Source organism: Castor canadensis, chromosome 6 (assembly GCF_047511655.1).
Source record: "Castor canadensis chromosome 6, mCasCan1.hap1v2, whole genome shotgun sequence".
Lineage (NCBI taxonomy): Eukaryota > Metazoa > Chordata > Mammalia > Rodentia > Castoridae > Castor > Castor canadensis.
Genome location: NC_133391.1, coordinates 7,736,007 through 7,758,487, shown reverse-complemented (window position 1 = coordinate 7,758,487; position 22,481 = coordinate 7,736,007). Strand labels below are relative to the sequence as shown.

The following is a 22,481-nucleotide window of genomic DNA, read 5'->3' as shown; positions in this document are numbered from 1 at the left end:
TTGGACACCTGGAGTGACCTTGCCCACGCCCAAGGTCAGCAGAGCCAAGTGCTCACTCCTTAGTCTTTTGAGGTTTTCTACTCCTCACTTTGGGGCCTGAGGCCTTCTATCCTTAGGACCTTACCCTGGGTTTGTCTAGTGCCCCAGAGACCTCAGGTAGAGGTGGCCTGGCCCTGCCCCAGCCCAGCAGACGATGGGTTCATGTCAAGGCACAGTGAGAATTGCCTTCCCCAGGCCCAGGAAGGACACTTCACTCTGCAGCTCCACACACACACAAACACACACACACCCTATCTTCTTACCTCCCAGCAAACCCAGGCCTGTAGCCAACTCTCTGGAGAGGGAGGAAAGAAACCCTCTGATGTCACTCTGCACTTTAAGAATTGCTTTTATTGATAGGGAAATACCAGAGTAGGAGTCACCCAGGAGCAAATTAGGATGCCAGGGAACCTTAGACCCCAGAATGGAGGGTGAGGGTGAAGGTGAAGGAGGAGAAAAGCTGACACACAGTCCCCACTGCCTCTTCAGAGACCACAACAAGGGACTACCAGCCAAGTCTGTCACTCTGAGTACACCCACAGAGCCACTCAGCCTGGTATCAGTTTCCTCTTGGCCATCCAGGGGCACCTCTGGTGGGCTGTCTGTTATTCTCTTATCCAAATCTAGAAGAGGGGTTGGAGATCCTGTTCCTCTCATGGAGGGCCTGTCATCACCTTTGGCCTCTGAATGTGGAGCTGGGGCTGAGAGAGACAGGTGAAGGCCAAGGGGCAGCCCAGGAGTGGGGAGAAGCCTCAGGGAAGGTGGGCAGCCCCAGGGGAGAGACAGCTCTTGCCTGAGTCACCTCTGTGCTGGGGTCAATATTCTCCAGGGCTGGCTGGAAGTGGCTGTGTCCTTTTTCAAGGCTGAACTTGTCCTCCTTCAGATTCCTGCCTGTGGGGAGAGATGTGGAGTGAGAGGGAGCCCTGAGGAGGCTGGGAGACACTGGTGGAGGGAGGGAGAGGGAGAGGAGGAGGTCCAGAGAAAGGAAGAGAGGGCTTCTGCCATTCAGCTCCTTGAAGGGCCTCGGTTGTGAAGTAAGCCTGGGAAGCTACCCCATTGTGAGCCAGGGATGGGAAGGACACATAGCTGCAGCCCCCATACCCACCCTGCCCACCATATGACAAGGGGCAAAAGTCAGCCATGGAGAGCTCAGGCCACTGCCAAGGTCCTGGGGCAGTCATGGGTTCCAGGTCCCAATCTGGGTGGAGTAGGAGAAAGCCACTTGAGTCACAGGTGTCCCCATCCCACCAAGCTCCATAGCAACAGTAGCCACAGCAGAAAGAGCCCAGCTCTGCCCAGAATCTTCTCTCCCTCTCTCTCTGGTTCTTGTGCATAACACTCACTTCCTGATCCTGCAAGCCCTGCCTCCCTCCCTCCTGACCTCCAGGCCTAGTGCCGTCTGCCTGCTTCCACCATTCCTCTGCTGTCTCCTCAGAGGGTCTCCTGTTCTGCCTGTCCTTTTAGGAGGTTCCTGTAGGCCCTGTCCCCACTCCCTTCATGTCCCATTCCCACCTTCTTCCACCCTGAACTGATAACGCCCAGTGCCACCATCAGTCAGGCCACAGACCTCTCCCTCTCAACAACCCACCAGGCCCCCAATTCTATTCTACCTTCTACTTCTCTCATGGACACCCATCTCAGGCCCCAGGCACAGCTCAGGTGCCCCGAGAATCCTCCCTCTCCACTCCCTTCTAGAGCCTCTCGCAGTCAGAGCTCAGGTCCAGCTGCCTCATCTGGCTGCTCTCCCTTCTTCCCCTAAGCTTCCTATCCTGTCACCTGGTCCCCAGATTTAGTTCTGCCCCCTCAAATCCTCCTGAGGGTGGCCCAGCCTCTCCCACCTGAATGAACCCTGCCTGGGATGCCCTTTCCCTGTCCATTCAGGGACTGTTTGTGGCAGCAGGAAACCATTTCTGACTCAGTGCTCAGAGAACCAGACTCAACTCAGGCAACACCTCCTGGCTGGGCCAAGCCTATCCCTGTGCTCTGGTCATGTCCTGGGCTTGTCCCTACCATCACTCAGCAGAGTGGGTGTCTCACACCCTTGCCAGGGTGCTCTCTTGGGACAGGAGCTGGCTCTTAACCACCCCAGTGCACAGGGCAGTCAAGAAGAACTGATGTGGGAAGGCTGAACTTGCTAAGGGCAGGGTCTGAGCAGAGGTGAGCCACACTGCTGTGAAAAGTGTTTCATGAGGACTGAGATCCACGTAGACAGCATAATGGCCTCATGAGCCAAATGAAGCTGAAGCACAAGGAGGCTCCATGGAGGGGGTGGCATCTCAACAAGATCTTGGACATAGAGTGGGATTGGGACCTGCAGAGATGGGGGGTAGAAGCTTTCCAGATGATGGCACAGTGTGTGCAAAGGGAAAGAGGAGAGAGGGGCAAGCCCCAGGAGACTGAGAGAACCTGAGAAAGGACTGAGAGTCACTAAAGGACTTTGGAGGGACTGAGTCAGGTTGCTCCTGAGATGCACAAAACCAGGATGCAGCAGTTGATATAGGACAGGATGTCATTAAGCTACAACAGGCAGGCAGGACATGCTGTCAAGCCACAGTGCATAGGCCTGGGCACCTTTCCTGCCTCTCTGCACCCTCCAGAACTGCCCCTCTCACCCACCCCTACTTTGCTTTTCAAGTACTTTCAAATGCCATTGTTCTGGAAGCTGCCAAGGAAGCCATAGTTCACCCACTCTTGTTACAGATCAAAGTTCTGCTTGCAGATGGAAGCACAGTGAGCAGACAGGGCAGGAAGTGCAGGAGGGACTTCAATGGACTCTCTCTTAATACTGGGATGTAACTGAGGGGGCCTGAGGGGGGAGGCCTTTCAGTAGGAAAAATCCCAAGTCACATGACCAGAAGCATAACAACGCATCCCTAAAATGTTAAGACTGACAGCAATGACCTGGTCCTTATTCAGCAGAAGGCAATATGGTCACATGACTTTCCCAAAATTTAGCCCTGTGAACCCATGAGAAACCTGGAATAAAACCCAGGCCTCCCAGTTCTAAAAGCAAAACGTGGAGAATTTGGTTCTCTCCTGTGGAACTGAGTCCCTGTCTCCTGTGGCTGAGTGGGTGTGGTCCTGACTCCTGTATCCCTCTGGGCCTGCAGGAGATGTTGGAGATTTGGGATGTTACCCTTCCTGGCTGAGTTCTCTCTCTCTCTCTCTCTCTCTCTCTCTCTCTTTCTCTTTCTCTACCTATGTCTTGAGACTCACACTCATCAGCCCTGCGACCTGGAGGAAGAAGGAGAGAGGGATCAGTGAGCAAGACCTAGGAGCCTAGGAGCCAGGACAATTGTAACGAAATTGCTTTCATTGTTTCTAATTATTACAAATACATATTATTACATTGACTGATAAAAAATCAGAATTCATAAAAAACTCTTTAATAATTCATCATTACAAATATCATGTGTTATATTTTTTAACAGAATTTATTTTCATAAACAAAGAACAATATTTCATATAAGTTTTGTAGAAGTTAGATATACTCCAGTGTTAGCAAGATCAAAGCTACAAACAGGTCAGTGGTGCTCTCCTTGGTGCTGAATGTGGCCGGTGAGCTGAAGCTCCTCTCAGGCAGATGGACAGGAAGGCTTCCCCTGACTTCATGACAAGCCATGGGAGCTTCCACAGTGTTTGCATTTGAGTTCCTAGCTCGGTGTGTCTCTCCTCTTCTTACTCTTGGTAAACACAGGGGTCATTTCTTATCAAGTCCCCGTGGAAAGCTCTCCATGAGGAAATGTTCCACCAAGCTTGGCCAAACTGGGTCTTCCCTCCCAAGGCCCCACAGCGCCATGCAAAACTGTCTTTGCTTTACAATGCTGTCGTTATCACTTGGGGCCTCTGAATATGGATCTGAAAAGAGAGGCAGAGTCAGGTGAGCGTTCGGCCCATGAAAAATCTGGTTTTGGAGGCATAAGAGACTTGGGCCTAAGGCTATGCTCAGCCTGGAACTTGTCCTATTACCTGGAGTCTAGCACAGACTGTATCTTCTCTTCCCAATCATGCAAGTTTACAGGCAGTCTGGCAGGGATGTCATTTGTGCCCCCTCTCCCCAAGGCTCTCTGTCTAGGAAGTACAGGAGCTGAAGCCAACACTCTTCGTATTTCTTCTGTCCTCAAATATCCATATTAATTTGGTCAGCATGGATGGCCATCCTTTACCCAAGTGGCCAATGCTGGCCTTAGTCCTGGTAGCACAACCTGACATTTTGTATCTCTTCAGTGACATCATAGCTTTATCTACCACATGGCAAAAATGTTTTAACTAAATCAAATCAAGACTACATCTGACCTTCACTTTATAGGAATTTCCAAAAACTGAGGGACAAGTTAAATGATATCATGAGCATATAATCAGACAAATCTTAGTGTGGGACACTCTGAGAGACAACCATCCTAGACTTTTAAAAAATACAATATATTTTTTAAAAAGCAGGAGGCGATTTCAGTGAAAAGACCAAAGAGACACAACAAAAGTTGGTGAGTGAAATTTGCTGTATCCATGTCTGAAAAAATGGCTGGTTGAGTGGCTCAAGTGGTAGACTGCCTGCCTAGCAAGCGGGAGGCCCTGAGTTCAAACCTTAGTACTGTCAAAAAAATAGTTACAATAGGCCAGGTGGGAAATTGGGTATTGGATGCTGTTGTGGTGCAATAATAGTTTTGGTGAAATAACGTTTGCAACTGATTGCCAAGTGGTCCAGCAAAGATTAGATGGATAGATAGATATGAAGAAAGAAAATATAACATGTTAGCATTGGATGGGACATAGAAGTATTTACTGTATCATTATTTTGACAGTGACATGTGCTGAAAATTAAAATAACTCAGAGGCACATGCCTGTAATTCCAGTTCTCGGCAGTCAGAGACAGGAGGATCGCAAGTTCAAGACCATCTGGGCACAGTGGCTCAAACCTATAATCCTAGCTACTCAGAAGACAGAGATCAAGAGGATCGGGGTTCAAAGCAGACATTGGGAAATAGTTCACAAGACCCTATCTCAAAAATACCAAACACCAAAAAAGGACTGGTTCAAATCCCCAGTACCACTATAAAACAAAAACATGTTTGAGACCAGTCTGGGCAACCTAGCAAGACCTCGTCTCAAAAATGAAATAAAAAGTGGCCATCAGTGACACATTAAAGTGGAGAAGGAAAGCAGAATGTCAGGACGGCAGATGCCATCTGCTCTATCTCCCCGACCTGCTGTTCCCAGAGTCAAGTTCAGTGTCTGCAGCACAGTCTGGAAACTGTTTGGGAACAACAAACTGTCAACATGACTTTGCTTTCCCAAAGGCCCTAACCATGTAGGAGAGATGAGGTCTCAGGAGGAGGAGGGTGAGCGTCTTACCTTTGTCTCAGGGTTGATGTGGCTCAGGGAAGCCTCAAAGTTGCTGTACACAGAGTCCACCTGAACGCGATCTTCCCGATCTAGAGGAGGAGAAAGCCCCCAGAGACAGATGGTTAGGAAGGCAAACTCTGGTCTCTCTCAAAGCCCAGCCAGTGGAGGGTGAGGGGTTCACCCTGCTCCCATGACACCGAAACCATCAACAATGTAGTGGACGACCTAAATTATTCCAGCACTCCCTGAGACAATCTTCACTGGGGATCGAGCTCAGGGCCTTGTGCTTGCTTGGCAGGCGCTCTCCCACTTGAGCCAGGCTCCTAGTCCTTTTGCTTTTAGCTCATTCTTCAGGTAGGGTTTCACACTTCTGCCTGGGTCAGCCTTGAATCTGGATCCTCTTATCTCTGCTGGGATTACAGGCATGTGTCACCACACTCAGCCCCTGATGTAAGCATTTTAAGGCCATAAATTTCTGAGCACAGTTGTAGCTGCCAAGTTTTGATACCAAGTTTTTAGTGATTATTGAGATGCACATATTGTCTAGCTTCCACTATGATTTCTTGTTAAGTATTTCATAAGTTCTGTAGAAACTTAAAATTTTTTCTAGGATTCTTACTTTCATTTTTCCAGAAATACTTTTGTTACTAATTTCAAAATTACTTGCTCTGAGGTCAGATAACCATTTAAACATTTTTTGAAATTTGTTGAGGATTTTTTTGTGGTCTGGTGTGTATCCATTCTTACAAATTTTCCATGTAATTTTTTTTGAACAGCTTCGTTATTTACGCAGACTGATCTTGAACTTGAGGTTCACTTGCCTCAGTCTCCCAAGTACTAGGGTTTGAACTCAGGGCCTTACTCTTGCCTGTCAGGCAGGTACACTACTGTATCAGCCACATTCACCTAGGACCCATTTCCTAGAATAATTTTCCATCTTTAATATTTAAAGGCCTTCTTTCTAGAAATTTTAACATGCATTCAATATTACAAAATCTAATATTAATCATTGGATGAAATGAAATTCACATGTTCTCTCTCTTTCTCTCTCTCCTTTCTTCTTTCTTTTCTTTTTTCCTTTCTTTCTTTTTATTTGGCAACATGGAGTTTGAAGTCAGGGCCTCATGCTTGCTAGTCAGGCACTCTTACCACTTCAGCCCTTTTTTGTGATGGTTTTTAAAAAACTTTTTTTGAGATAGGGTCTTTCAAACTATTTGCTGAGGCTGATTTCAAACCTTGATCCTCCTGATCTCTGCCTGCCTCCCGAGTAGCTAGGATTATAGGTGTGAGACACTGACGCCTGGCAAAACTCACATGTTAGTGAGTTCACTTATCTCTGGGCACTAACCTATGTCCATACAAACATAGCTTTGTGTTCTAGAGAAATCTACCACCATTATATAACCTGCGCCTCCTCACCAGTCTAGTCATGCCATGCCCACATGTGTGTCCCATCCAGGGTTTGGACTTCTGCCTGTTGATTGAAATACCACAGAGACCCCATTATCACAGAGCAGGAACAAGGACCTGAAGACAAGCTACATCCCTGTATCCAGCTCCGCACTGTCCATTTTGAAGATGGAGCGATTAACGATGGAGAAATCCGAGGAGGAGGAGGAAGAGGAAGAGGAGGAAGACCTGGAAGAAAAAGGAATAAAAGACAGAAGTAGCTCACCTTTTTGCTTCTCTCTTGAAGAGGATTGCAAACATCAGGATGATGACAAGGGCCACCAGCAATACTGCGCCCACTGCCCCCAGGAGCCCATACACCAGGCTCTTCTGGACACCCGAGTCACAGGTTTCTCCAGTGTACCAGTGGGTATTTGTCGTCAGGCATCTGAGATGGGAAAGAGGGGCAGAGAGGAGAGAACAAAGTCAGCTGGGCCCTGTTTCCATGGGTGAATAATGACACAGGGAAGAAGACTGTGAGGATCCCAAGGCGATGGACAGAGACCAGATCTAGTCAACCTGGGCTGCTCCTTCAATGGGCCCAATATTCAGCTCCAGGCTTCTGGATTTGGCCTCCTGTAGCAACCCAGAACCTAGAATACTCGGCCAGTTTCTTTTCTTTTATTTTATTTTTGTGAGACAAGGTCTTCCTATGTATTGTCCTTTAAATCATAATTTTTTTGCCTCAGCATCTTGAGAACTGGGATTACAGGCATGCACCATCATGCTTGGATATTAATATGCAATGCCTGTCTTGGCTTTCCTACCCTCTGTGAGTGGGCTTTGCAGACTCTTCACACGCACACACCCCCATCCCAGAGGTGTGTATCCTTCCTTCTCCTTTTTGCCAGCATGGGACAGTGTTCTTTCCCTGGAAAGGAGGCCCTGTTCTCCCTGCCATACTGGGGGCTTCCTGAAGCTGGGGTCTTCCTTCTACTCCCTCAGAACTTGTCACTGACCTCAGCCTCACCATTACAGAGATGACACCGGGTTAGGCAGCTCTCAAGCCACTCTTGTTGTATTCTGGACCTGGCCTTAGGGCTTGGGCAATGCTTGTCCCTCCAAACCCAATCAAATTCCTTTGTGTGGCTGAATGCATTCAAGACACCCAGGGACCTTGGCCTTCAGGAAGACTCTTGGGTGGGGTCTGAGGGAGAGGGACTGGGTTGAGGTCAGGGTGGGGTACTTACAAGCACTGGGGGCCACTGAGCTGTAGCCGGCACTTGCCATAGTGGCAGTCCAGGGAGGTGTTGAAGCCGGACATGCAGGGAGTGACACAGTACAGCTTGCCATCCTTGTATTCTGGCGTGAAGTAGGCAGCAAACTCCTTGCCAGCTGATTGGCATTCCTCTGAGGGGACCCAAAAGAGCAGCCATGATCAGGGGGGTGGGAGTCCTACCTGGCTCCTCCTTGATCCCCTCCACTGCCTCCCAAGACCTTCTCAAAAGCCACTAACATCACCTACCTTCAGGATTGACTGTAACCGTAATATTTTGCACCGCAGTGGCAGTTGAGTTGAAACACAGTAAGGCTGTGAAGGAAACACAAAGTCCCTGAGAATAAGATTATCAGCCTCAGGTGGCTGAGGGGTGTGTGCATGTGACAGGAATGGGGCTGTGACAGGGAGGTAGGAAACTGAACCTTGCAAAGGTGGAACACCAAACTTCCTCCCAGCTCTCTACATCAGCCTCCCTTCAGGTGTCCTGCACATCTCAGGTCCTTTTTTGTCCACACTGTCCTCTGTCACAATCCCCACACCACTCACTATACAGAAGACTCACAGCTTGACAAGTTTTCTCTCAGAGCCACTCTCCTGGTCACCTTTATACTGGTGGCCCATGGGATTACCTTGCATCTCTATCTGCTTTTGCACACTTCTTGGAATCTGCCAGTGTAGTGACAAGGGCCAGGACTGATTCCTGCATCTCAGTGTCCTGCAATTCCCACTGTCTTTCTCCTGTCCATTGCCCCAAAGTGACAAACATTAAACCATCTCTGAACATTGCTCTGTCCCTGGGAGAAATTTACTTTTGCAGTCATCACTGCTGTTGCTCGTTTGCGTTTTGGTTGCATTCTGGATTTTTTCTTCCACCTGCTGTTTGGCTTGCTTGAATATTTCCTTGTATGCAGGGGTATAATGGGTCTTCAAGAGGACGTCATGTTTCACAACCACACTGCCAGGCCTAGGAGGGAGGGATGACATCTTTGAGCATCTTCTCATGGACAGCCCTTGTGCTCACACTACCCACCCCTTCCCCAGGCAGGTTCTGCTCTCCTGGGAAGGCAGAATTGGGAGGAGGGATGTTTAAAATAATGATCCAGCACTTCTTGGGCAAATGCTGTGTTCAAGGCATAGCACCAGGACCTTTCCCATAGGTCATCACAAAATGCTGTGTGCAAAGCAGGCTGAATGGCTCAAGTGGTAGAGCACCTGCCAAGCAAACACAAGGCCCTGAGTTCAAACCCAAGTACCGCCCTCCCCCCAAAAAACCCAAAACAACAACAAAGACAACTGACCTATGCCTAAAAGAGTTCCTCTACAAAGATTAGGCTCTGAGAAGTCTCCAGAAAGGCTCAGCATCAAACACAGACAGAGGTTGGAGACTACAGAAAAGGCCATCCTTAAGCTGTCACTAGATGTAACCAAGCAAGAGATTGAGGTGTCCTGGAGGGGTTTGGCCACAGAGCAGGAACTTGCATCAAAGTGTCTTACAGTGGTCATGAATCCCCACATATGGTGGGGGTGGGGGGCTGCAGGAGGTCGTGAGTCCCTAAGGACAGTATGCAAAAATTGAAGGTGCACTCAGGCATTTTTTCTTATGACCCATATTTTTGTCAATTTTAAGATGGTCTTAAGTACCTAAAAGGTTAAAATTTCAATCCAAAGTCCCAAGTTTTAGGAGTTGGAAGCCAGGTTCAACACCATCAAGTGTCCAGACTTATGTTTTTCCCAGCTCCTTTCCTCTTCCCTAACTCTGAATCCAGTAGAGTAGGCAAACTTCTTCTCTTCTTTCCTTCCTTCCTTCCTTCCTTCCTTCCTTCCTTTCTTTCTTTCTGACAGGGACTCTTTCTGTAGCCCACGTTGCCCTTGAACTTAAGAATCTCCTGTCTCTGACTCCCAAGTACTGGGATTAAAGGCCAGTGTCACCACACCCAGATTCTTTTTATTTATTTCATTTTATTTATTAATTTTTTTTGGTGGACCTGGGGTTTGAACTCAGGGCTTCACACTTTCGAAGCAGGCACTCTACTGCTTGAGCCGCACTTCCAGTCCATTTTGCTCTGGTTATTTTGGAGATAAGGTCTCATGAACTATTTGGCTGGGCTGGCCTTGAACCTGATCTCACCTTCCAAATAGCTAGGATTACAGAGGTGAGCCACTAAGCCTGGCTCGTTTTGTTTTCCATTGGTTGAAAGTTCCTTATGAAAATTATCAATCATGACTGTGAGAAGCCATGAGAAGAGAGATTGTCTTCATGACTTTGGGGAGATGGTGGGGGATCCCATGCCAGTCCAGTTAGCCAGAGCCATTCAAAGAGTTTCATAAAATTGGATCGAATGATACACAAAAGGTTCTATGAGGGCGGAATCCATGTAGATGAGTGGAAGAGAATACTGCACAGGTGTACACCTGGAAACCTTTTCCCTTCGGTCTCCCTCCTCATGTTAAAATGTTTAGCTTCTTCTCTGAAAACTAATGGGGTGCCCCTCACTCATGACACAGCTTCCAGGTTTTCCAGATTGTCTGCCTGTCCCTAACAAAACAGGATTTCTGTTTTAATCTTGCCCCACCATTCTATAATCTATCCCTCAGGCAAAACATTGAATCTCTCTGAGCCTTGGTTTCTCATCTGTACAATGGGTACAGTTCCACTGGCCTCTCCCACACACTGCTTATAAACTTTCAATAGGAAGTGTGTATGGAATCACTGTGGAGGGGTGTTGTGGGATGAGTTCAGTCCCTCACAAATTCAGATGTTTTGATGGTTAATCTTGATTGTAAGCTTGGTTGGATTAGAAGATCAGTAAAGAAACCTTTGGGTGTGTCAACTCTGAATGTGGGTGGCACCAGTTTTACAGGCTGGGGAGCTGGATAGAATAAAAGGGGAAAAGGCAGAGAGCCATCTGGTGCAGTCACTTTCTCTCTCTCTCTTTCTCTCTCCTTCCTGGCCACCATGAAATGAACTGCTCTGATCCACTACGTCCTTCCTGCCATGAAAACTGAAGCCTCTGAAACCATCAGCCAAAATAAACCCTTCATCCTTTAACTTGCTTTTAGGTATTTTGCCACAGTAATGGAAAGTGCCACTAGTACAGATGTTAAAGCTGTAACCCCCAAACCTCAGAATGTGACTGCCTTTGGAATTAAGGCCTGTAAACAGGCGATGAGGTTAAAATAAGGCTGTTGAAATGGATCCTAACCCAACCTGACTGGTGTCCTTATAAGAAGAGGAAATTGAGGCTGTAATTACAGCACTCAGGAGGTTTAGGCAATAGGAAGTGAGATCAAGTTCAGTCTAGGCTACATAATGAGACCATGTCTCAAAAAAAAAAAAAAGGAAATTTGTACAAATAGCTGGGTTATGCACACAGAGAAAAGGCCATGTGGGGACACAGCAAGGAGGCTGCTATTGGGGCTGGTGAAGTGACTCAAGAGGTAAAGCAAGTGTGAGGCCCCGAGTTCAAACCCCTATACTGTGCCCCCACCCCTGCCCCATCCACTGCAAAAAAAAATAGGTAGCTATCAGTAAGTCAAGGAGAAATCAACCCTGCTGATGCCTTGGTCTCAGATTTCCAACCATCACAGCTGTGAGTGATAACTGTCTGTTCAGTCACATAGTCCGTGGTGCTCTGTCTGTCATGGCAGACCTCAAGGGTAGCACAGGCACGGTTACAATGTCCTTTATAATTGTGACTATTGCTTCTGCTCCAAAGTCCCTCTTCTTAGCAGCCCCAGATACTCACCTCAGCTCTGTAATGTTGACCCCCTCATACTCGGAAATTCCAGTATAAATTATTTTCATCTGAAAGGCAAGGGGCCACTGTGCCATGAAAGAGGTCCCATTTGGGGCCTGCTGTGCCTTTCTGTGGAACATCAGAAAGGCAGAGGATGGCTGCCCCATCCCATAGCACCCCACACCCACACATAGACACTCATCCTCATCCCCAGTCACTGGTATACTGGCCAAATGGAGAGGTCCTTCCTAGAGACCAGCGCCACCCTGGCGCCCCCCCCGCCCCCGTATCCCCCAAACTGTGACAAGCCCTGAGGATTTGCGGGGAGGGACTGAAAACCTCACACCCTTCTAAGAAGGGAATGGCTTTTAGTTTTCTTAATCCCTCCAGGGTCCTCCCTGGGGGCAACTGAGTGGCTCTGGGGTTGTGCTGTCCCAGGTTTACCTGTTCTGAGAATGTCTCATTGAACTTTTTAAATTCCTCAGAAGACCGGTTCTGAAGCTCATCGTGGTACACCTGGTTAGTGACTGTCACGGTCAGTTCCACTTGGGCAGAGACTGTCTGGTCTACAGGGGAAAGAACAAAGCACCACTCAGAGAGCAAAACACCCCCCTCCCAAGCTCCTGTTACAGAGGTCTGCACCCCAGCAACCCCGCCATGGGTGTAGAAGGAGAGCCAGGCTCCCCTGACACTCAGTGCCCTGCAAGAAAGGGGAGACACCATACCCGGGGCTTACAGATGGAGGCTGAGGGACCTTGAGGCTTAAATTCTCATAGGATACTCCTCACGCTTTGGTTTCTGCTCCAGCATACCCAGACGCTCCTTGGTTTATGACGGGCTACCTCCTGATAAGCCCATCATAATTGAACATATAAATTGGAAAGAAATTTAATCCTTCTAACTTAACAGGGCACACTGTAAAGTGCTGGTTGTTTCCTCTTGTGAGCGTGCAGCTGCCTGGGAGGTGAAGCTAAGCATAGTAAGAAAGGATGGTGCCACAATCATTAGTCCAGCTAAAGATTCACATTCAATTTTTATTTGGCAATACTGGAGTTTGAACTCAGGACCCTGCACTTGCTAGGCAAGCACTCTGCCACTTGAGTCAGACCTCAGTCCTTTTTGCTTTAGGTTATTTTTCAGATAGAGTCTTGCATTTTTTGACCAGAGCCAGCCCTAGATTGTGATACTCTTCTCTACCTCCTGCAGGTAGGATTGCAACCATGTCCCACCATACCCAGCTTATTTGTTGAGATGGGGTCTCACAAACTTTTTGCCCAGATTGGTCTCAAACCATGATCTTCCCAATCTCCTACTCCCAGAATCCTAGATTATAAGCATGAGCTACTGCACCCAAGGTACATTGAAAACTTAAAGTATGATTTGCATTGAACTTGCATTGTCTTGGCACAATCATAAGTGAAAAAGTCCTGTTGAACCAATGTACATTGGGGACCTTCTGTACTCTGTTTTTCCATTAAGACAGGATCTCACTATGCAACCTAGGCTGGTCTCATACTCTCAATCCTCCTGCCTTAGCCTCTTGAATTCTGGGATTACAGATGTGTACCAACATGCCTGGCCTTGCAGTCAATTGTTTTGATGCTTTTTATGGTAAAATTCCGTGCCAAATTTGTATTTTGTTCTAAAATATACCTTGTTGATTTATTTATTTCTAATTTTTTTAACTCTTTTGCTACTAACTTGGGGGAAAAACTCCCAGAAGAGGCCAGATTCTTGAATCATGATGGGGCAGGAGCAGGGGTTTGATGTGGGTTGCTGGTCTAGGTGTTGGGGAGAGGAGGGTCCTCCCTGGGGTCTCACTTACCTATCTCAATGCTGTCAACCACTTCCTCACACCTTGGTCCATAGTAGAGGCTGGTGCACTGGCACTTGAGCCCATCCCAGAGGCCTCCATTCTGGCAGACATTGATCAGAAATTGGCATCGCTCTCCTGTGTATGTATCAGGGCAAACACAGCCACCTCCTATCCATTGCCCTCCATTGGAGCAGGTCCCTGAAAGAGACAACTAGTCAACCACACATACTCGATCAGCATATTAAATGCGTTTTCAAAGACATTGTCTGCTTTGATACTGTCATGAGACCCTGGGGGACACAGGATAGTCAGTGTCATCCTCACTTTACACACAGGAGAAGAGACATGAATACAGGCTGAGAGGGCTGCCCAGGATCCAGGTAGAGGAAGACTTGACTCGTTCTTGGAGTCCAGCATGCTTTACTTCAGCTCAGAAATGTGAGGGAAGAGAAATCTGTTGTTGTGAGAGGCAAGCCAACCATTATGGCTGAGAAAAATGAAACAGGAGACAGAAACTAAGTGAATCCAGGAGAAAGTGGCCTTATGAGATTCCATAGACTGAGAGTGAATATTGTCATTGTCCCTCAATACATGCTGCAGAAAACCTTGCACTAGCACTTGTTACGGCCACAATTGTTTATGATTACTTTCTACTTCCTGGGACATGGAGAAGGAGGGTGGAGTATAGATGTGTTGAGATGATTATCCACAACTCTTGATCGTGCATATGGATCCATCTAGAAAATCTAAAGCTGTCTTTGTGTATTCTTGAAAAATCACTGTCTTGTGTAGAACAGTATTCCGGGTGCATTTTTTGTCTGGGGAAGCACACAAGGCATGGGTGTACTCTGCAAAGACCTGCCTTATCTTGGCTCTCTGTTCTTCTCCAAACTCAGAGAGCAAGGGCCACAGACATGACAGTCACATCATGAAACCTTGTCTCTGCTCCAAGATCCTCAGAAAGAATGGAACAGAGAAGTCAAGGGTCCTGAGCATACTGCAGACCATAAATCCTAAATCATTTCAGTATCAAATCCAACTTTCCCTACCCCATCTCCATTCCTTCCTCACTTCCTCCTCCACTCTCTACCCTTTTCTACTGAAGATGCCCTGACCTCATCTAGGTGCACAAGCACAGGTTGGTGAGTTGCTGCTAGGGTGTATTCACTTGTTGCCCAACAATCTAAAAGGAAGACCAACCTCTGGGGTATAGCAGGACAGATGTGGAGATCATCTGCTTTCAGATAAGTGACCGACAGCAGGTTTTGGACCCAGCAGTGGTATAGCTACCTGATAGTTTTTTGCAGAACGCCTACTATGGTTTCATTATGATTTGTCATCCAGAGATTCATATGCTGGAAGCCTGGTCCCCAGTTGGGTGATGTTGAGGGAGTGAAAACCTTTAGGAGGTGGGGCCTGGTGGAAGGCCATTAGTTCATGCAACACCCTTCCTTCTTCATGCATGTACTAATGCTGGTTTCTCAGAAAGGACTGGGTCTCACAAGAGTGAGCTCATTCCTTCAAAATGCTTGTTACAAACTAATAAGGCCAGTTGCTCTACACTCTCTTCCTTCCTAGCTGCACACGTGCCCCTTCTGCATGTACTTATGTCCCTTTCCACTTATCCACCATGTTCCGCTGCTCCTAGTGGGGCCCTCACCAGATGCCAGCTCCATGCTGCTTGGAACTTCCAGCTACCCAATTTATGAGGCAAAATAAACTTGTTTTCTTTATACATTACCCAGCATCAGGTATTCCATTATAGCAACACAAAACAGACTAAGACAATACCTATAGGGTGTCCTGAGAATACGAGGCCCAAATTGCCCACCTAAGGATGCTCAGGTCCCTTGTATGAGAACCAGGAACTGAACAAGACAAAGAGACACTGAAGAGAAACCAGAGTACTTAAGTAGAGCTTAACAAAAGAAGAAATCACAAAGCTCTGAAAAAGTGTAGAAGCCCAAAGAGGAGGAACTGTCCTTTATCTCCATCAATTAAAGATTGATTGAGTAATGTCCTTGGAGGGACATTGAGTTTAGCCTGCAGGGGTATCCATGGTAAATCTAATGCAATCAATGAATGTACATAATATATGATATATAATAGAAAAATAGCACGTGAAATTCTTAAAGAATGGGAAGTAAGTCAAACTAATTTTAACAAAAGCACAGAGAATCAAATGAAAGTTCCAGATGCAGAGGAAGAAAAGGAGACATAAGAAAAATGATTCACTGATATGCATGCAGGTAGAGTCTGGCTTGGTAGAAGTGAAGAAATGTTTTACACGTCAAAGCAAAACAAAACTTAATGCTGGCAACTGTGTACCAAGAATATATGCAAATATTATTGGCAATACTGTCATGAAGAAATTGATACTTACATATGCAAGAAAAATCAAGGAGGAAAAACCACTAAAATATGAGAAATCCAAATAAAACATTTGAAGTTAATGCCATTATGGCCAAAAAAGGCAATACGAGAGAGAATTTCAGAGTACAAAAGGAAAAAACAGGAGACGTGACCAGATTACTGGGAAAATGCAGCGAAAAAGACACACAATATACTCTGTGAAGAAAAAACAGAAAAAAGCAATGAGTAAGTGTGCATTTACATGACTTAAAGATTTCATATAGCAGAAAAAAGACAGCCCAATGGGCTAAAGATTAACAGCACAGGTAAAAGACGCATTGATGGAAAATGAAACAGAAGAGTGAGATTGAAAATACAGGATTAAATAAATGAATATCACAAAATTTTAAATAATAGGATGGAATAAATCACTGACCTGTTGTAGTTGTTGAAGCTGTAGTAGTTGGAACAGGGGTGGTCGTCAGTGCCACTACAGAGGCAACAGTGGAAGTTGAAGATGTGGTCATTGTGGTGGAAGCAACACTTGTGGTGCTAGGATTAACTCCAACACTTGTAGTGGTGACAATTGAAGGAGTGACAGATGTAGTACTGCCGGGGGGGATTAGTAGAAGTAATGCTTTCCTTTGTAGAAGTGGATGAAGGCAGGGTGGTAAAAGAGGTGCTCTAAGTAGATGTGGTTACTGGGATGCTGCTGATTGCAGTGGTTTCAGCAGGAGTGGTAAAGGGTGTGGTCATCTCAGAAGAAGTTGTCGCAAGGGTGCTACTGACTAGAGAAGGGGATAATGGAGTGCTTCCTACTGTAGGTGGATGGACAATAGTGCTGCTTACTTCCAAAGTAGTAGATGAGCTAGCTTCCACAGTAGTTCCCACAGGTGTTGTGGTAGCAACAGGAGTAGATGAGGACAAATGTCAAGTCAAAATGGATCAAACATCAAAATGTAAAACCTTAAAGTTTGAAAGTACTGGAGGAAAACATTAGGGAAACATTTCAACATGGATGGCATAGGTAGTGAATTCCTGAATAGGACACCTGAGTCCTAAACTTTCCTAAGCTTAGGAAATAAGAGCAAGAATTGACAAATGGGCAGAGCACAGTGGTTCAAGCATGTAATCCTAGCTACTCAGGAGGTAGAGATTGGGAGAATCATGGTTTGAGGCCAGAATGAACAAAAAGTTCACTAGACCCCATCTCAACCCAATGACTGGGTATGGTGTCACATGTGTGTCAATCCTATGACAGGCAAAGGAGCACAAACAGGAGGATTGCAATTCAGACTGGCCCAGGCATGAAGCAAGACCCTATCTCAAAAATAACCCTATCTCAAAAGAAGGGCCAATGGCATGGATCAACTGATAGAGTGTCTGCATAGCAAGATAAGGCGCTGAATTCAACTCCCAGTACTGACAAAAAAAAAGAATTGGAATTGACAGATGGGATTATAGCAAATTGAAAAGCTTCATAGCAAAAGAAAGAACAGAGTGAAGAGACAGCTTACAGCAGATATACATCCAATGGAATTAATATGTAGAATATATAAGGACTCAAAAATTAAACGACATCAAAGCAAACAATCTGATCAATAAATGGAACTGGACACTTTTCAAAAGCATTTCAAATGGCAAATAATACATGAAAAATTGTTCAGCATCTTTATTCATCAGGGAAAATGTGAATCAAAACTACTTAAGATTCCACCTCACTACCAGGTCTGAGAGGAGCAGTTGGGCTCAGAGCTCTGCTGTGCCCCCGAAGGGACCAAAGTCTTCCTGTTCCCCAGTCACATTGGGGCCCATGTCACTGAACCTATGAAATGGATGCTAGGAACAAGGGAATGGAGAAGGACCTGACCAGACCCTCAGTCTGACACAGCAAACAGGGGATGGATGGAGCTGTGGGAATTGAGGCTGCCCAGGACCCCCTTCCTAGGATGTCCCAGCTTCAGTCACCACATTTAATTTTCTACCAGGGAAAATTTCATACCCTGGTACAAAATACCCACTACCTGATCTTGCTATTTATTGCTATAATTTATTGACCTCAAAAATACTGCACTTGGGGCAGGGAGGGTCCCCAGGGTCCTCCCCACTTCGTGGGACACCATAGGGCCAAAGTGCTGAGGAGAGCCTTTCTGTACCCCATCCATTACTGGCTTCCTTCTGCCACCCCCATGGGGGACTCTGGCCCACTCACACACACCTCAAGAGAGAATGGAAAGGATGGACTTGTGGCTGTTTTGTTCAATTGTAATTGGAAGAGGGATCATGTCTGACTTTATATCCTTCCCAGAGAGGGAATGGACGCCAGGGTCACACTCATGGACTGGCCACCGCCATTGTCACCTATCACATTGAGTTCACTTCTCTGGAGAGTTTAGATAAATCCAGGTCAGAGTTGCAGGTATGCAGCCTCAGTGTCACAGAAAAATGACTGACCGACAGTGGACTTCTCCACTCAGAAACGTGCAGTGTTAATGTACACTGATAAGAAACTAGTATTTTATGGTCTTTCCATTAAAAGCTTGTTTGAAAACTTAAAAAAGAAGATTCCACCTCACCGTAGTCAGAATGGCTATCCTGAAGAAAAACAGTAAGTGCTGGCAAGGACACAGACAGAAGGGGAAGGAACTCTCATCCACTGTGATAGGAATGTGAACTAATTCAGCCACATGGAAATCAGAGATTTAAAATGTTTAAGATGGTGTCTGATTCAGGCTTGTCATGTTACATTAAAATCTTGCTAAGGTTGGAAGTATTAAAACATTTAACAGAATTTAAGATTCATCATACTTGTGTATTCATTTGAGAGACTTGGGGAGTTCTGGTTTGCCCACTCTGAAACTCAGGTTGAAATCTGATTCCCATTGTAATGGTGTTGCAGTGGCAGGGCCTTTAAGAGGTGATTATGTCATTAAGAGGGATTGATACCTTCCTGGAGGGCCTGAAGTAGCTACCACCAGAGCAGGCTGTTTCAGAGCAGAGCTGACCCTCATGGTTCACCTCTTCTACAAGCACCCACTTTCCCTTCTGCTTTCTGCCATGCTAAGCAGGTGCCATTGCTGTGCAGCCCAGGCTAACCTCAAACTTGAGATCCTCCTGCCTCCTCCTTTCCAGTGCTGGGATTACAGGTGTGCACCACCATGCCCAACTTAAACCTCCATTTCTGTTGTTACAGTAGTTTTTAAACACACATTTACTAGATTGTGGACCTTGATAAGTACTTGGAAAGGTTTCATTTGTTAAAAAAAAACTGAAGCCCTTAAATAAGAAATACAATATTATAATACAATACAATATAATATAATTTTAAAACTGAGTTGAACATGTTTGAAGGAATTTACTTAGCCATGTATGGAAAATGCATTACACCCTAAGCAAAGGCTCTCATAAAAGCAATTATTTTTGTTTCTGTTTCTAGCTAAGATGGGTAACAGGATTGGATTTCTACCTGATCACTGTCCCCTCTCCTCAGTTACCATATAACCATACAAAAGACTTGCAAAAACAGTTTTTCGACACACAGGATATCAGACACCAAAGGACAGCGATTCCTGAGATGGCAAGCAATTGAAGACCACCCTACAATCACCCCAGGTTATTGGCTTAAAAAGAGTTTCCAGGAAGCAGTGAAGGGAGGTAAAAAACAGATGGAGCCAAGCAGACCTTCTGAGTTGAGGAGATGCTGGTGACAAGAATCTTGGGAGACCAAAGCTGCTAGATTTCAGAGGACAGAGTCACTGCATCAGGGTGAGGTACAGGGAGATCCTGGAAAGAAGAAGTGGATTATCCTTGAGCATTACCCACAGGACTGATCAGTGCCTGTTTATGAGGGAAATACCAGAAGTCAAGGAGACAACCACAGGAAAAGATTAGAAGGAACTCTCACACCAGTCTAAACAGTGCTAATCAATCCCATTAGCCAAACAGGAGAAACTCAAAGTTCACAAGCATTGGATAAAGTAGTTGGGACAGTTTCGCTTCAGTAATGGGAAATACAGCTCCAGGCAAGCATATTGCTGGACCCAACTAAGGACTTCAGATCACCGGCAAAAACAAGGAGGCGATTGGACTTTGGTCACCTGATAAGGCGAGAGCACACAAGGGAGGTGTGAGGATAGGTAAGGAACCCAAAAAACATGATAGTATTTCATGTCCTCAATGCAAAGGAACTAATGCAAAACCTTTAAAGCAACAGAGGCCAATAGGAGAAGGGGATCAGGAACTACAGAAAAGGTCAGTTCCAGAAGAATCAACTTAGAATGTAACACGTATGTACATGGAAGCCATGCTAGGAATCTCCCTGTATAACTATCCTTATCTCAACTAGCAAAAAACGCTTTGTCCTTCTTATCATTGTTTATACTCTCTCTTCAAGAAATCAGAGATAAGGGCAGAACAGTTTCTGCCTGGAAGTGATGGGGTAGGGAGGGAGAAGGAGGGGTGGGGGGGGAGAGAGGAGGCAGGAGGTAGGGCGGAGAAATGACCCAAACCTTGCATGCGTGTATGAATAAACGAAAAAAAAAGAAATCATAAAAACAAGACCTGGAAGAATCAAACTGTTTCCAAGTAACTAACTGCATTCTAGAACAAGGATCAGGATGAGCTTTTTTTTGTTTTTTGGGTTTTGGTGTTTTGTTGTTGTTATTGTTGTAGCAATACTGGAGTTTAAACTCAGGGCCTCTGGCTTGTTAGGCAGTGGTCTAGAACTTGGGCCATGTCTTCAACCCTTTATGCTTTAGTTATTTGGAGACAGGGCTTGCACTTTTGTAAGATAGATAGATCGATGGATAGATAGATATATGTGGTTATATTTCTATAGATATATTGTTATATATAGCTACATGTAGATAGATTGATCTATCTATCTATGTACATCTATTGACCTATCTACATCTATCTATTTATCTATCTATCTGTATATCCATTTTTCTATCTATCTATCTATCTATCTATCTATCTATCTATCTATTTATGATAACTAGAGTCCCTGAAAGGAAGGAGAGAAAGAGGGAACCAAAAATAGGTGAAGAAATAATGGCCGAAAATTTTCAAACTCAATGAAATAATGTGAGTACACAGATTCAAGAAGTTTCACAAACTCCAAACAAAAAAAGGAAAAACATGAGGAAAGGCGTCAAGGTGTTCAGATTAAATGAAAAGGGAATTTTGTCAGGCACTGGTTGTTCACACCTGTAATCCTAGCTAGTTAGGAGGCTGCTATCAGGAGGATCATAGATCCATCAGCTCTGGGGAAACAGTTTTTCATGAGACCCCATTTCCAAAATAACCAGAGAAAAATGGACTGACATGTGGCTCAAGCAGTGGAGTACCTGCTTTGCAAGTGTGAGGTCATGGGTCCAACCCCCAAACCCATCACAAAAGAGGGGAGGAGAATTTCATGAACAACTTTATTCAGTACGTTTGACAGCTTAGATTAAGTGAACAAATTCCCTAAAAGACAAATGACAAAAGCTTTCTTAAGATGAAATAGATTTCTTCAATAGCCCTATATTCATTTTTAAAAGATTGAAATCATACTTTTCAAACTTTCTCACAAAGAAAATGCCAAGCCAAATATTATCACTAGTGAATTCTACCAAATAGTTAAGGACAGAATAATACTAATTCTGTACAAACTCTCCCAAAAACTGAAGAGGAGTAAATGCTTCTCACCGTGTTCTAGGAGGCCAGCATTTACTTTGCTATGAAAACCAGAGAAAAACATTGCAAGAAAGAAACACAGGCCAATATCCCTTATGAACCTAGAGGCAAAAATTATAAACATAGTTTTTGTAACTAGATTGAACAATACATTGAAAGGAAAACGCATCACGACCCAGTGAGATTTATTCTAGGAACATAGTATTTGTTTAGCACTGAAAAATCAATGCATGTGCCAGGTGGCAGTGGCTCATGCCTGTAATCCCAGCTACCTGTGAGGCTGAGGATCTCAGTTAGAGACTCCACAGGGAAAATAGTTCTTGAGACCCTATTTCCAAAATAGCCAGAGCAAAATGGACTGGAGGTGTGGCTCAAGTGGTAGAGTGTCTGCTTTGTGACAGAGCCTGCTTTGCAAGTATGAAACCCTGAGTTTAAACCCCAGTCCCAACACACACACACACACACACACACACACACACACACACACACACACACACACAAATTCAATCAGTGAGCCCCATGTGGTGGCACACTAATCCCAGCACTCAGGGGGAGAACTTTGAACTTTCCAGTCTTTGGAACAATGTGACAACATGTAACTATTATTTCAGCCACCCAGGTTATAAGACTTTATTAAAGTAACCCCAGGCAATTAACACATCATTAGACAACACCCCAAACTCACGACCTTGGCCTCCAAGGCTTCCATCTTCCTTTTAGCAATGCCTCCCTCAGTGACTACCCTTCTTCCACTCGAATGATGCAAACTAATCGAATTTTTATTATTTTCAATAGTTAAAAATTACACTAAAATGTAAATACTAATAAACTTACATTATTATAAAA

The 22,481-nt window shown here is 45.4% G+C and overlaps 1 protein-coding gene across 1 annotated transcript; it reads right to left on the bottom strand.

Moving 5' to 3' along the window:
• Positions 1–2,490: 2,490 nt before the first annotated feature.
• LOC141424251 (mucin-17-like) lies at positions 2,491–16,483 on the bottom strand. The gene is made up of 12 exons (XM_074077812.1): positions 16,393–16,483; positions 13,614–13,802; positions 12,233–12,354; positions 11,798–11,856; positions 8,861–9,015; positions 8,298–8,363; positions 8,023–8,182; positions 7,059–7,220; positions 6,948–7,021; positions 5,393–5,472; positions 3,256–3,273; positions 2,491–2,556 (listed from the first exon to the last, which is right to left on the bottom strand). Exons 1-12 carry the CDS (start codon positions 16,481–16,483, stop codon positions 2,491–2,493), a joined length of 1,242 nt encoding a protein of 413 aa, XP_073933913.1.
• Positions 16,484–22,481: the final 5,998 nt, after the last annotated feature.

What these genes read in the sequence shown, in the direction of transcription:
- LOC141424251 (XM_074077812.1), bottom strand. Translation starts at nt 16,483, where the DNA reads ATGACCACATCTTCAACTTCCACTGTTGCCTCTGTAGTGGCACTGACG. An exon ending in GTCAACATTACAGAGCTGAG is followed by an intron (nt 9,016 to 11,797) that starts GTGAGTATCTGG and finishes CCTCCCTCCTAG; the next exon opens with GCCTGGCAGTGTGGTTGTGA. An exon ending in TTCAAGAGAGAAGCAAAAAG is followed by an intron (nt 7,022 to 7,058) that starts GTGAGCTACTTC and finishes TTTTTCTTCCAG; the next exon opens with GTCTTCCTCCTCTTCCTCTT.